A 15,272-nucleotide genomic window follows, 5' to 3' on the forward strand; every position below is an offset into this window, starting at 1 on the left:
AATCAATTTTTATGTTTTGTATGAAATAATTATTACACATTATTTGAAAACTTCATAAAAATTAATAAATATACTTAAGTATATAGGTAAAAATGATAAAATTTAACTCTTAAAGCAGGATTTCAAAGATATAAAACATACAGCCATAAAATAGGAAAATATTTAAAAGCAAAAATTTATTTAATAGATCAGTATATATTTCTACTACAGTCAATATGCTACGAATCTACTACTACAATTCATATACTATTAGTAATTAGAAAACTAATTCAAAGTTATAAGAATCAAACTCACCAGGTGGTAAAGATAACAGAGCATAATCTTTCAGAAAGGCCAACCAATAAGTGCTTAAAAGAGAAAGTTCTGGAGCAACTAGTTTTAACAGACTTTCCTGATCATCTTTATTTGCATCACTTTTTTGAGCTTCATTTTCTTTGTTATTCATTGCCACTACATATACCTAGAAAATAAATTTTTAAATTTTATTGTAATAGAAAACAAACAAAAAAAAATAAATAAAAAAATAAAAATAAAATGCATTGTGTATATAATTCAAAAAAGACTTATGCCATTCAAGTATTATAAAGTAATTTTAATTTTCTTATAATATATTGAAATTATAATTACAGTTTTGAACATGTTACATTTTTCAAAATTATAATATATTTGTTACTAAAAAATAAATTGACAGTTAAAATTTTTAAAGCAAAACATGCTCACTTCAGCCCATGCTTTCAGAATAGCAAGCTTTTCCATAGTGGAAGCGCTTTCATTATATACTAAAGAATTAGATCCTTTGTGAAGTTTTTCAAGAGAAGAAACCAGCAGCTGATGCACACGTCGCAAATCATTTAAGTCTCTAGCAACACCACACCCGATCCATGCACTACATACCTGGAAAAGATTCCATCACAATTATTTCAATAAAGTATTTCCATGAGAGATAATAAAAAACATAAATTACAACTGCTAAATATAAATTTAGGCACACAATTTTTTAGCGCATTTTAAAGTTGAATAGGAAATAATATATCATAAAATTCCGAGTTTCATTCAACTATTACACTTCACTAAATTTCGTATAATATTTGCAATATGTAACTCTTTAACCTTATTGCATCAATATTTTATATATAGGAAATAAAAGTATATTTATGAGTTTTTAATAACCTAATGTTTCTAGCTGTGTGATATAAACTAATGCCTTGTATAAAATCTTAAATAAAACAGATTTATGAAATAATAAAACAAAATGCAGTCATTGATTAAAACAATATACCTGGCATGCAAATGCAGTAATATGAGAAGGAGTTTCTGGAGAAAATGCAGGTCTCAGTGCAGCACCAACCTATAAATACAGTGAAACGAATTAATTCAGTGATATCTAATATGTAAATTAAGTCAGCTATAAAAATAACCAATAATTTTCAACAAAGAATAAACCATTAATGAAGATGAAATAATCAAGATAAAGAGAATATTTATATCTTCTTAAATGAAAAAAAATATATTGATAATTGCAATTTCATAACATAAAAATTTATCCATATCTACAAATTATTTTTCTAAACATTAGATTCCAAAAAAATACTCATCATTTTTTAAAAGTAATATACTGTTGCAGCACTATTATAATAATAGTAGTATTATATAATGCTTTATATTTCTATAAACCATTGCAACATCTTATTTAAATAAATTAATATATTCTCTGCTTTTTCCCAGTAGTTAAAAACAAAACTTACTTGTGCTTGATATTGTTCTAAAATTACATGATCAGGGAATTCTGGTTCTGGAACTTTTGAAAACTTGCTGATGATTATCTGTAGAACAAGATTTGAATTTTTTATTATTGTAAGATAATTATTCACTTAAAGAATGAATTATTATCTGAAAATTAAGAATTGTGTATATTACATAACTTCAATGTTCTAATGGCATTAGATATAGTTTCAGTGCTGTATTAATTTTATTAATAATTCTAAAATAAAGCATCTGGAATTTAAATGACCAATAGAAAACATTTTTCAGATTTTGTTGTCACTAATACTTTTACTTTCTTGTTATAACTAATCAATTAAGAAGGACAAATTACCTTTTATACTTATTTCAGTTGTAATAAAAATATTAGATAATTTATTTATGAAGGGGGTTCTCATTTATTAAATCCCAGCCACCTTTGGCCACCAGCTGTTTGCTAGTATTAATGCTCACTAAAATGTTCAATTAATATTTTATGTAACTTGGTGTCATAATAGGTTTTTCAGCAAAATGTTTTTAAGCTTCAAATTTTTGTAGTCAAGTAACTATACTATTATGTAAGCCTTAAGACATTCTGTTCATTGTACTACACATCTCTCTAATTTTCTATCAGTGCCCGTAAAATTCAATTTTAAATTAATATGGAAATATTGAAACTGCAATTAATTTAAAGAAGTTTTTTTTTCTTGGTGTCTTTTAAAAAAATATGTGAACTGAAAGCTAAGTCGTTCTGCATTGAAGTCTTATGTGCACTACTAATTTTCATAGTTTATAAAATCTCAAAAAATTATTCAACAAAAATTCACGGATTCAATAAAAAATTCAGTTTTTAGTATTTATTTTTAAAAGGATATGAATGCTGTCGATAATAATATCTTTTTTTCAATTTATAGATATATTAAAAAAATTATGAAGTTTTAGAGTCCTTTGGTCCTAAGAAATCATATTATGCAAAATATTCTTGACACTAACACTTTTAAATAAATAAATTAACGTTTCTATCTTCTGCGATTAAATCTGAACGGTTTATTAAGTTTTCAATATTAGAATATAAGAACAACCAACATTTTTTCATAATCTAGGCCAATCTCCCTTGAGAAATCCTGGGAGATGATTGACTTCTTTGAAATGGTCAATGAAGTGATCTAAAATCGTCCATTTTCATAGAATAGAGATGTGGAAATTTTCATAAATTGGACAGCTTTATTGACAGAGTTTTTTCATTTGAGATATTAGCATCTAAAGTATGTTTTGTTAAATATGATTCACAGGACAGAGGATAGATGTAAAATTTAGAATTCGTAATTCAACTAAGCATTTATTGATTCAAGTTACATAAAATTATTTATTTCATTTAGACAATTTTGTTAGCAGATGCATGTCTATTACTAAAGGTTTGCAAATTAGCTGTTGGGCCCTGATTAGAGAGGATATCCTGAATATATTATACCATGTTTGACTTAAATAAAACTGTTTCATTGAATTAATAATATAGTTATTGTGAAAGATCATAAAAAATTTTCCTTACATTTATTTTTCAAAAAATATCATATTTTATATTTATTTAATTTCATACAGACACATACTGAAAATTACATTTTTATTTATTTAATTTGGAATGATAGTTAACTTTTTAAAAAAATTTGAGCTTTTCTCAATATGATGGCAACACATTGATAAAAGCTAATATTTTTCCTATTAGCATCAAACGTGCTCATGTAGTTTAAATTTTATTTTTATTTTGTGTGAAATATATTGTTGAAAAATATGATTAAATTATTTTTAAAAATTCATTAAAAATAGAAATTTAATTTGCTTGTTAAAACATTGGTATCATTGAAAAGATTATTTTTGAAACTTAAATGCGATGTAAAAATCAATTTTGTGCTGTAATATTTTCTGATGTTATAGCGGAAGGACACCAAAATGTTGCTTAATTTTTAATTAATTAAAATTATAATTAAAATTTTTAAAAAAGCACTCTTAGATACCCATTCTTGGCCACCAAGGTCTACACGTGCCAAATTTGGTAACTGTAAGTCGAAAGGTCTGGCCTGTAGAGAGCGTGTGCACGCACACGCACATTGAGCTTTATTATTAGTATAGACTACATAGATATCCAAAATCTTATCCTTGAATAAAAATATGAAGAATAAAGAATAAGCAAAATATATACTTCTAAAGCTTTAAGTCCTTCTATTCGAAGCGGATCACTATCAGAAGTTGCAGCCATAAATGCCATTCTTATTAAATCAGATAAATGTAGAACAAGGAAATCTGGAATGCAAAATATAAGAATAAACTACATCACCATTATGAAACAATTATTAATATTATAAATGAGACAGTAAAACAATCAACTTTAATGAAATATTTGATGTATTTAAAAAAAATATTAAACCACAAAAAAAAAAAAAAAAAATATTTTACTTCAAAAGAAATTGCATACATTTTATTTTAATTCAAAACAAAATAGGAATTAAATGCACAATTATCTCAATAAAATTATAGCATTCTCAATAATCCTAAATAAGTACTAATCTATATCCAGTTCCAAATAATTTATTGTAAAAGTTGTATAATTGTAAGTTAAAAATGAATAATAAAATTACAGAGTTCATCTTATAATCAATCTCAAATTAGCAATCTTTTCCAAGAAATAATATTTTTGTTGAAGACAAATACAGTTCAGTTATTAAAAAGTTGGGAAAACAAATACAATATATCAAGTAATATTCTTTTTTAAAAATAAAAAAATGTTTATAAAATAGGCATTTAGTAAAAGAGCTACTTATGTTGTAGCTTTTCTTTTGATGTATTTAAAAAAAGATATAAAATTTTATGTTTTGAAATAAATCATTATTTCATTAAACTAAACATACAATATTTTTCAATTTCTAACTTCAGTTTCACTTTTGAAGAAAAGTGAGCACTTACCTGATAGCCATTGGGAAAATAAGTACATATCAAGCAAGAAAACATTGTAATATAAAATGTAATAAAAAAAATCACAGCAAATTTTAACTATACAGATATAAATAAATAGCAAATCAAAATTTTATTATAACAATTAAAGAATAGTTCATAGAAGAACATTCATGTTTCAGTGGAAAACAATTTGCTAAAAAATAATAATAATAAAAAAAAATGCATAATTTGTTAAAAAAAAAAAACAGCTATTTTAAAATAAATGTTATAATAATATAGCAAATGTTTTAAATCAATATTCAACATCATTAATGAATCAATATATAAATATGAACAAAAAATAAATAAGATAATTATGAGGTAAAAAATCATTGCTGAATGATATAGTATTTTAATAAATAGCATTGCATACAACAAAAAATGTTTTTGTTATTATTTAAAATATTATGCAGAAATACATACCTCCTCTGGTAGCAAGTTTACTTTCTCTAGCTAAGCCTAAATCAAAATGAACAGCTTTCCCTTCACAAGCATGTATTATTCGTTGAAGTGATTCAGCAGCAAATACCCGAGTTGACCATCTAGGGGAAACATTCGTATGGGAACTGTCATCACTGGCCTTAAATCTAGCTTCATCATCAGCATCCACATCATTGTCAACTTCACTAGTATCATCCTTTTCAGGCTTTGAAATCAATTCTAATAAAAATAAAAATTGGATAACTGAATGCAAATTTTAACTCATAAAAACAGTGAGAATCATGAATAGTGAATGAATAAAATGAAATTTATTGAATTAAAGCAAAAGAAATAAATATAAATTTTATATTAAACAAACATACAGAATAAATTCTCAATCTAGCTTTTTCACACATTCTGAACATAGATTATTCTAATTTATTATACAAAGTATTGCTTAAAATATAAAATGAAATAAAGAAAGGAACATTCAATAATTAAAGAATAGAAAAAAAATAATATAATATTTCAAAGAATGAGAAGACATTGAATGAAAAGAATCAAATTTATGATGTTTAAATGACTGAAATAAAAATATTGCATTAAAAAATCAAAATTGTTTGTAATAAAAATATTAATTAGATTCAGAATTTCATTTCATGATTTATCTTTATGGATAAATTCTTTTTCATTAAGTAAGAGAAGGAAAAGAAGTATGATCAAATTTTAAAACTGCTGCATTGGATATTTGAAATATATACCCAATAATAAGCATAACTTTATATTTAAATTGGGAAGTCAATGCAATTACCTGTAGCAGTCAAAACACTTTTGCATAGTTGTAACCAGTGTCCAACATTTTCTTCAGCCAGAGTTTGTAGCATACTTGTCAGAGTGTCATGAGCATCAGAAACTAAACGGATATCAGTCTCAGTATCCAACATAGAAAATATTGCTCCTTCAAGACCATTCACACATAGAGTATCTTTTGCCCCATTTGGCAAGGAACTATTTTCTTTGGCCCAGGATATGGCATGTGCACTAATTTCAGAAGCCTCTCTCTGTGCAAGTTGTCTTAAACAAGCCACTGCTGCTCGTCTTAAAAGAAGATGTGAGCTGTGCAAGGCAGACTATAACAAATGTTTTAATATTTCATTATCATTTAAAGCATCAATTACAGAATAGCCAAAAAATATCATTCAAGTAATTTGCATGTCATTTTGAAGAATATGAATATTTGGAACTTACACAAAGAGTTGGCACAAGATTTGTTAAATTAACATGACGAGGTGCAAACATATGAAGCTGTTGCAAACAAGATATGGCTTCTGCCTGCACAAGAGGATCACTATGATCTTGCATAATAGCACAAGCAACTAAAAAGGATGATCTTGTAGTGCACACTGATAAGGAGTTACCTATAAATAAATAAGAAAAAGTGAATGACATACCTACATAGTAAGTTGACAAAGGGGAAAAAAAAAAAAACTATTAAGAAAAACAATTTAATTTTAACAGAAAAATATATTATTTAAAAAAGAATGTGTTGCATGCAACATATCAATAATAAATTCAAAAGAAAATATTTGATTTGAATTGAATGGTCAATGGTATAAATACCCTATTTTACGTTACCTCTTTCTTTAGCTTTATAATTCAAATTTTGAAGAAAATATTGAGAATTTCATCATATCACCAAAGTGCCTTTTTTGCAAATTATACTAAAATTTATTTAAAAACATTTGTTAAAATGTATCAAATAATAATAATCCAGCCCAACAATAATAATTAGAAAGGAACATTTTAAGAATTTTGAAATGGTGCTAATACTGTTTTCATTCAATTATTATTCAGAAATTATCATGAAAAATATTAATGTCATTTTATTTTTTATAAATTATTATCTCAGTTAGGAAAATTCTTCAACATGCATTTCACTACGATCTAAAATATTAAATCTTTGGCAAATCCAGTAGTTTTAACTTCAACAGTCCTTCCTATAAAAGTTGACGTACATAGAGATAAGGTTCCCACTTTTATTAAAAAAATAAATGGGTGGAGAAATCAAGAATATTTTTTTTTCAATTTAAAGATCATAAAATTAGATATTTCTGATACAAAATTAATAATGATAAATTTATATAAAATTTTTCCATTATTGACCTTAAAATGTTATTTTATTTCTTGCTTATTATTTCTATTTAAACAAAGAGCATTAAGAAGAGGAGAATGCTTTTTATGATCCTCTTACATTTAGTGAGGTAAAATTTGCAGTTTAAAGTGGGTTATAAGATAACAATACAAACACCCTTACAAACAGCAATTGCTTGGTTTACTAATAGATACTAATTTCACATCTACTATTGGGGGTTCATTTTACAAATACATTCAAATGTTAGCTGAAACAAAATTTATTAAAAAAACTACCCCACAAGAATTCCTATACTTATTATTGACCAGTGCTTGACAGAATGAAGAGAAAAATACTAGAGACAAATGCAAATCAACACATTTAATTTATATTTAATAAAGTGAATTGAAAGATATTTAAAATTGCTTCTGTTAAAGCCTAAGACTAATTGATTTCTGCAGTGAATTGAATCTCTTTACTTTTACAACTAATTTGCTTGCAGATATCTGCAGTGGTAGAAACGGATATTCAATTTTCACTTTTTTTGATCTTGAGTTATTTAGTAATTCTTTAATACTTATACCTTTCTTATTCTTTTTGTCACTTTAAGATTGGATTGCAGCCTTTGCTTGCCTACATTTTTTTTATTTGAAATTTTTTTCGCTCTATTACAATTTTTCCCCCATTCATCTAAAACCAAATGTTTTCCAATGTATTCCAGTGTATTTCTTAAGATTGGAAATCTTAATTTTTTTTTTTATTTAAGAAAAAATTCCTTTTAACTATGCTCTTTTCATAATAAAAAGTATTTTCTTCATTTTTTTTATTTTATAATATTTTTAAAGAAAATCATTAAGATAAATTAATATTAAGAAAAGAAATTAATATTTTGGTGAAAATAAATTTATTGAAGCTGAATTGCAAATACAATTGATTTCTAGATTATCACCTTGTAATTCTGGTCCAACTGTAGTGATCAGAGCAGTTAAACATTTCCCAATGCATTGATGAACATCAATATGAGTTGGAGCCATGTGTAAGAGTAGTTTTAAAACAATGGACAGAGTTGGCTCAACATATGATCTAAACATGGGTCCACCAGAATCAGCAATCATTGACAAAGCATGCAAAGCCCACAGCTTTATGGAGAGGATGGGAAATACACATAAATAGAAAGAAAATCATAATTTATTATTCATTAAAAATTAATCACATATAATTATTTAATAATGCACTTAATGAAAATGCAAATATAAGAAAAGTATACACATACATATTTTAGCAATAAATATCTACACTTATTGTGTATATGCCAATCTTTAAGTACTTTAGAAGCCAAACTACTGAACATGGAGCCATCAAATTTCACATATTATACTTTGGAGGATAAAAATGTATTTTTAAAGTGATTTAAAAAATTAATTTTAATTAATAAAAAAATCAAATGAAAATTTTAAAATATTTAATTAATAACCTACAAAATTACTGCTGCACCCAGATTATTTCAGCACCCTCTAAAACTCATTTTTCAATAATATTAATTTTATAGTTTATGCAATGTTTTCTTTAATTTTTAGCTTTTTTTAAAAAAAAAAATACGTTTATGGATAAATAACAACCATATTTTTAATTGTAATATTAGAATGAATTCAAATCATTTTTATTGTTGTAGAAATATTTTATCATGTTTTCCTCTCCACTGTTAAAAGTTACAGAATGAAATATTTTCATACACATATACTTTAAAAGAATATGTTCATATTCTCTTTGAAATGTTACAATAAATTTGATTCCTTAAATAATTTCATTAAAGTTTTTATGAAATCTAGAACTCAAAGCCACTAAGACATTAGGCACATTGAGAAGAAATACAATCAGTATGCTAAATGACTACACTGCCTATTTTTTAAATATTTTTTTTTTATCAACATGATTCCAATTACTGTTAGATGTGCTCACATATAACTCTAACTATGACATTCCAATTTAATGCTGGAATCAAATATACATTTTTATGAAGACAAAGAAAGTTAAAAAATCATTTAAGACAATTTTTCTTAGATAATGTAGATAAGAGAAGCTTTAAAATTCAAAGAATAAACAATAACGACAAAAACAATAAACAGGGCAAGTATAAAATTAATAAAATAAAGTTTAATTTAAATTTAAAATTTGCTAATAATTATAAGTTAGCATAAAGTGCTTAATTGAAACTAAGCACAACAAATAATCCTGATGAACAAATTGTTTTCTAAAGACAGCTAGTAAGTCTATATTTATCAAACAATAAAATCATACATGAATAACAATTTTTTAAATTCTAAAAAGTTTTAAATATAAAATGTAAAAGATGATATGCATGATAGTTGCAAAAAAAACTATCATGCAAAGTATGCATGTTCTTTGGGGATTAAGAGATGGGTATAAACAGAAGTTTACCATTGACAACTGTACAATGGTCAGTTTAGTATAGGAAGGTATGGAAAAAATATATAAAATAATAAAAGAATTCTGAAAGTTTAAATCACCACCAACAGTTATGAAATCAGGCGAAAGGAGATATTTAAAGATAATATCAGAAATACTTTACAAATGCAGACACCAAATTTTGCATTCTTTAGATATTACTGATCATAATTGCTTAGCTAGCATTAATTTTTTTTTTAACTTTAATTGTAGGCTTTACTTAATGTATATGTGTTCAGAGTTGAGTTACAAAGGCCAAATGCAATGCTAAAAGTGATAGAGAGAGAGGGAAAAAAAAAAGTTTTTTTTTTTTTTTTTTTTTTGGCTTTTAGGAGTAAAAGTACGATTGTAAGCTGAATTGTAGTAGTAATACTGGCACAACAGCTAAAAAGGAACACTTATTAATAAAATTTAAAGTAAATTTCAATACAAATAAATTCAAAACTTACGTTTCACTTTTAACATTTGACACATTTGCGATTTTACACACTTGTTGATTTTACTATTCAAAGGTTATCTTTTAAAATTTTATTTCTTTTATAACATAAAATATTTTGCAAAATATGTTTAATATTATTCTCTAAATTTGCTGTGCCACAATTATTCTAAAAATGACATGATTGATAGCAGAATATAGCATGACTCTATTGATTGCTCAGACATAACAATATACAATCCTTCAACATGACTTAATTATCGACATTTATAGAATACATAAGCCATTGCAAATGGTCCCATAAACAAAATTCACAAGGATTATGATCAAGTGCTTAAAAATTTACATAAATTACCCTAGCACAACTTTTGTTGCAAAAGAAAATTTATAAAAGTTATAAATATAATTGCTAAAAATATTTTCATGTTAAAAAAATCTATTTAATATTAATCAATCCTATAAAACATCCCATCTTTTTTCAGTTTTTAATCCTGCTTTATTGCCAAAATTTAGTACCACTGTAGTTATAAAGTGAAAGTGTGAATATTTTCTCGTCTGCCTTTTAGATAAATTCATCATGTCAAAATAATATGCATACAAAATGATATTGTATTTGTTTTAGTATCTGTTTTGTAAATGAGATCTAAACCTCTATTCTTTAACTACGATCATTCTGTATAATGGGAATTTCATTAGAACCTCTATGCATTAAGGCAGACAAGGCATTGATATCATGTTTCCACAAAATATAAACACAGATGTGATGAAAAGAGTAGTTTTAAAATTTTGTATATGTCTTATTTTGTTTCAGTATGCCTAATTTCAAAAAGTAAAATTTATTTTATAATTTGTTATACTTTATGTTTTAAACTACTAATGCACACACACATAAAAATAGCAATTTTTTTTAAGTGTTTAGAACCTTACAAAAAAAAAAACATGCTTACCTGAACAATTGGTGCATTAATATCTTGAGCTAATGCTAAAAGTATGCTAACACTTGTGTTCAAATGCTGACCAGTTCCCATTCCACCAACATAACGATGCAAGCAACCCAAAGCCAAAGAATGTCCTGTTCGAGATGCAGCATCCCGGGCAGTTTTAAGCCTAGAAATAAATTTAAAAAAAATTATCGCAATAATGCCTTAGAGTAATACATACATTCTTATTCAACAATTTATTATTCTATAATAACAAAATTTAACAATTATTAAAACTTTGCAGAAATAAAAGGATCTGTCGATTCCTAAAATCTTTATTATATCATGAATTTTACAATAGCATTAAAATGTATGGATAGTATTTTTTTTAAATTTAATGCACTATTTTATTAATAAACTTTTCTGGATACATAAATAAAAATGTACCAATCCAGGATTTCATAGTCTTAAATACTCTTATATTTTTAATATTCTTTCTATAATAGCTTATAAATCTAAATAAGTGAAATTGTGATTTTGCTTTATAATTTTTCTTCCATATTAATGTACATATAATTTTTACAATTTTAGGTGGAATGTTAATCATATTTGCATATTATTCACCAATACCAAATAAAATATATTTTGATTTATTATAATGCGTACGATACGTACTAAATGAAAGTAGCACTGAATAAAAAGAGTTTATATTCAAAATAATTAGCTTCATGTGTCTTAAAGCATTAATATTTGAAAATCCATTTATCTACTACTAATAAAGATGAATGTGTGTATTTTGACACATTATAAACCAAATCATTTGACCTGAGAATACCAAATTTGGCTAGTATATACGTATCTTAAAGAGTGAGAATGTGTATCTTGGGGTGACTGTTTTGAAATGTTAAGTAGAAGTCTTATTAATTAAAAATTAAGCTAAATTTTGGCATTTTCCATCAATAATTTTTCAAAATACTATTACAGAAATTTTTTTTACAAAGTTTTAAAACTTACAAAAATTTCTTTATAATTATACTAATTTAATAATCATGAAAAATTCAGCAATTTTTTGAAAATATTTCCTATTTTAATTTTCAACAACAGATTACATGGCTGTCCTGAAATTCAAATTTTTCTTCCATGTTTTATCAACTATTTAATAACATGAATTTTCATCTATTGTTAAAAGTTAGAAAAATATTATTTTTTTCAAGTACCTGCGTAATTTACAAGGAAAAAAAAAAGCAAAATTACAACACCACAAAATTTATAAAATAGATGAATGGCACATTTACTAGCAACTAGATTTCATTAGAAAGTTTCATGGACACAATTTAACATTATATATCATTTCAGTTAAAGTAACTCATCTTTAATGTCTTGGTATGTTAAGTTATATCTAAATTACTGATAGATATAGCTTAACTATTACTGAAATTAAAAATAATCAATATTGCTGATGGACCAGATGGCTGCCAAAGGAGAATAGCAAAAAACTACAGCTACATAGCTAATAACTACAGCTCTTTAAAACTAAACATATTTGGATCTCTCAAACATTCAATGTATTTAAAATTAATTACATACTATTTATGAGAGAACATAAGATAAGTCACAGTTATTTTGCTCATGATAACAAAGTAAAAAAAACAACAAAAAAACTGAAATCGATATGCTTTTTTCTTTTTCACTCTAATTTAATAAAACAAAAGAAATAATGATGATTCAGTTTTTCATATGTTAATATAAATGTCTAGCTAAAGCCATACTTATCAAACATATGCTGTGCCATTTCAGCAACAAACCGTCCGTCTCCAACCACCTGCGCCATTCTTCCTAAAGCTTCTCCAGCAGCACATCTAAGAATTGGATTTGTGTGATTCAATGAAACCTTAAATAAAAACAAATAATTAATAAAAATTTAAAAGATCCAATAGCTTAAAAATTATTCCTAATAATGATTATTTTTTTTACTTAGAAGAAATAATAAAGTAATAGTTTTTAATATTTATTTTGCAGCAAAACTTACAAACAATAAAGGTAAATATTTATGTCTGTTGGACGTTTACAGAGCAAAACTTTGGACCTAGAATTACAAAACTTGACTCAAATATATTTGGAAAGTGGCATAGCACAACCTTAAATTTTACAAATTTAATAATTAAGCAACATATAGAAATTTTTCATGTTTCTAATGATATTATGATTCAAAATATTTTTTTTATCATCTTTACACATATAAATTATATGTCATATAATTTTTTAATATTTTAACAAATTTTTAAAAATAGTTTTTTTAAAAAATGTAATAATGTGCACCTCAATATTTCATTGTTATAATGAAATGCAAATAAACTTTCTTGTTTCATCAAATAATTTAATCCCCCCCCTTCAATTACTAAAAATGTGCTTAATTAAATTCCTATTTCAGGCATGCAAATTCCAAAAGAATACCTCACTTTCCTGAAGTTGGATGTTATATACTTTTTTAAATTCGTTTTCAGTTCAAGCGAACTAGATGAAGAAATTTTTATTTTATTTATTAAGTTTTCACCAGGAAAATATTTTTCCAACTTCAAATTGATATTTTTTTTATGTATAATGTGATAATGGGTATTTTGTGTTTCGTTCTGTAATTATTTAATTTCGTTCTGTACAAAAGAATGAAAAGAAATTTTTATCCTTCACAAATTTAATTGCTTTGATGAATACCGATAGCTTTTTATAATATTTGGTTTCATTCTTGGTATAATTTGCCTTTAAAGTAAAATAGGTAAATTACAATTTTGTTCCTTTTGCTAGTGTGAAATTTGGACAAGTACAGAAATTCAATTTAAAGAACACTTATATTAAAATGCTTAATTAAAATAATTATAGTATTAAAATGCTTTAATTTAAAAAATATATAGGTAAATCATTTTCATCCAAGAACATAATATTAAATAATTAAATTTAAAAGTGATATAGATAAATAATTTTAACATTTATTTCAGTTTTTAAATTAATATTTTTCAATCTTATTAAGTAGTAATACAGACATTTAAACAGTTATGCATGACACATTTAATAACTTAACTACCTAGAGGGCATATATTCCGAGTAAAATAACTGATAACCCAATCAGCTAGTTACAAATGAATGCTTACTTACCAGCATCAAACGAATAGCAGCTTTTCGGACATCTTCAGAGCCCAAACTTGATTTAGTTTCAATAAGAGCCTAAGGTAAATTTGTAAAAAAAATTTAAAATCTTGTTTCTAAAATATTACTTTGTAAAGTAATCGCTTTCAATTTTAATTTTAAAAAAAAATTCAAATTTTTAAAAGTAAATTTAAGCAATCAATCAAATATATAAAATTAGTATAAATTCTGATAATACTAAGATTGTTAAGAAAATAAAAAAAAAATCAAATTGCACATTAAAGAGGATTTAGACTGCTATGAAAATTAACTGATTAAAAATTTTCAAGGTGGAGGAATTTTCAAAAATAATGCTTGACAATATATTGATTTATAAGTGCTTGATTTTTTTTTTCATTCAGATGGAAGAAATTAGGATTCTGAAATGTCTATATATGAAAAATTCTACTGTACATGGCACAAAAATCACTCATTACTTTTTTTTCAAAAGGCAACAGTCAAATATAAGCATTACTTCATAATGTTTTTTCCAGTGCACTCAATTAATGATTTGCAAAAACATTATTATAAATGCTATGGAGTATAATAGCTGTGTCATTAAAAACAACATTCAGTTAGAGAAAAGAAGAGGTAAAAGAAACTAAAAAGTAGGTGCCACATAGAAAATTTGAAGAGAAAGAAAAGTAAATTTAACTGTCACCAGATGAGTAATTGCTATGATTTGCCAAAGGAAATTGATGTCCATATCTTTTAAAACTACTATTTCACAAAAATTCATTATTTGAAAACTTTTGCTTATTAAAAACTTAAAATTCCAGAAATTACCTTTTTAAGATATCAATTTCATTTTACACATTTTTGAAAAAAGATTAGAAATTTTTAAAATGTAATACACAATCTTTCACACATGTTTAATCATGCATTTCTGGCAATATTAAAATAAGGAGGGAAAAAAAATGCTTTTCTTAGTCATTAACTTCAAAATAAGATCTTCACTTCTACTTTTTTTTTTTTTTTGTAATATATATAT

The 15,272-nt window shown here is 24.9% G+C and overlaps 1 protein-coding gene across 3 annotated transcripts in view; it reads right to left on the reverse strand.

Moving 5' to 3' along the window:
• The window catches only part of LOC129960470 (HEAT repeat-containing protein 5B-like), a 47,578-nt gene that overhangs the window by 10,938 nt on the left and 21,368 nt on the right, over positions 1 to 15,272 (reverse strand). For all 3 annotated transcript variants that reach the window (XM_056073949.1, XM_056073941.1, XM_056073932.1), the window contains 12 exons: positions 14,252 to 14,320; positions 12,871 to 12,992; positions 11,129 to 11,288; positions 8,229 to 8,418; positions 6,397 to 6,566; positions 5,960 to 6,278; positions 5,152 to 5,388; positions 3,938 to 4,038; positions 1,746 to 1,823; positions 1,280 to 1,348; positions 721 to 894; positions 295 to 460 (listed from right to left, as the gene is read on the reverse strand). In XM_056073949.1, the coding sequence (XP_055929924.1) occupies positions 295 to 460; positions 721 to 894; positions 1,280 to 1,348; positions 1,746 to 1,823; positions 3,938 to 4,038; positions 5,152 to 5,388; positions 5,960 to 6,278; positions 6,397 to 6,566; positions 8,229 to 8,418; positions 11,129 to 11,288; positions 12,871 to 12,992; positions 14,252 to 14,320 (1,855 nt within the window). The remainder of the gene's footprint in view (positions 1 to 294; positions 461 to 720; positions 895 to 1,279; positions 1,349 to 1,745; positions 1,824 to 3,937; positions 4,039 to 5,151; positions 5,389 to 5,959; positions 6,279 to 6,396; positions 6,567 to 8,228; positions 8,419 to 11,128; positions 11,289 to 12,870; positions 12,993 to 14,251; positions 14,321 to 15,272) is intronic.

This window comes from Argiope bruennichi, chromosome 2 (assembly GCF_947563725.1).
Source record: "Argiope bruennichi chromosome 2, qqArgBrue1.1, whole genome shotgun sequence".
Taxonomy (NCBI): domain Eukaryota; kingdom Metazoa; phylum Arthropoda; class Arachnida; order Araneae; family Araneidae; genus Argiope; species Argiope bruennichi.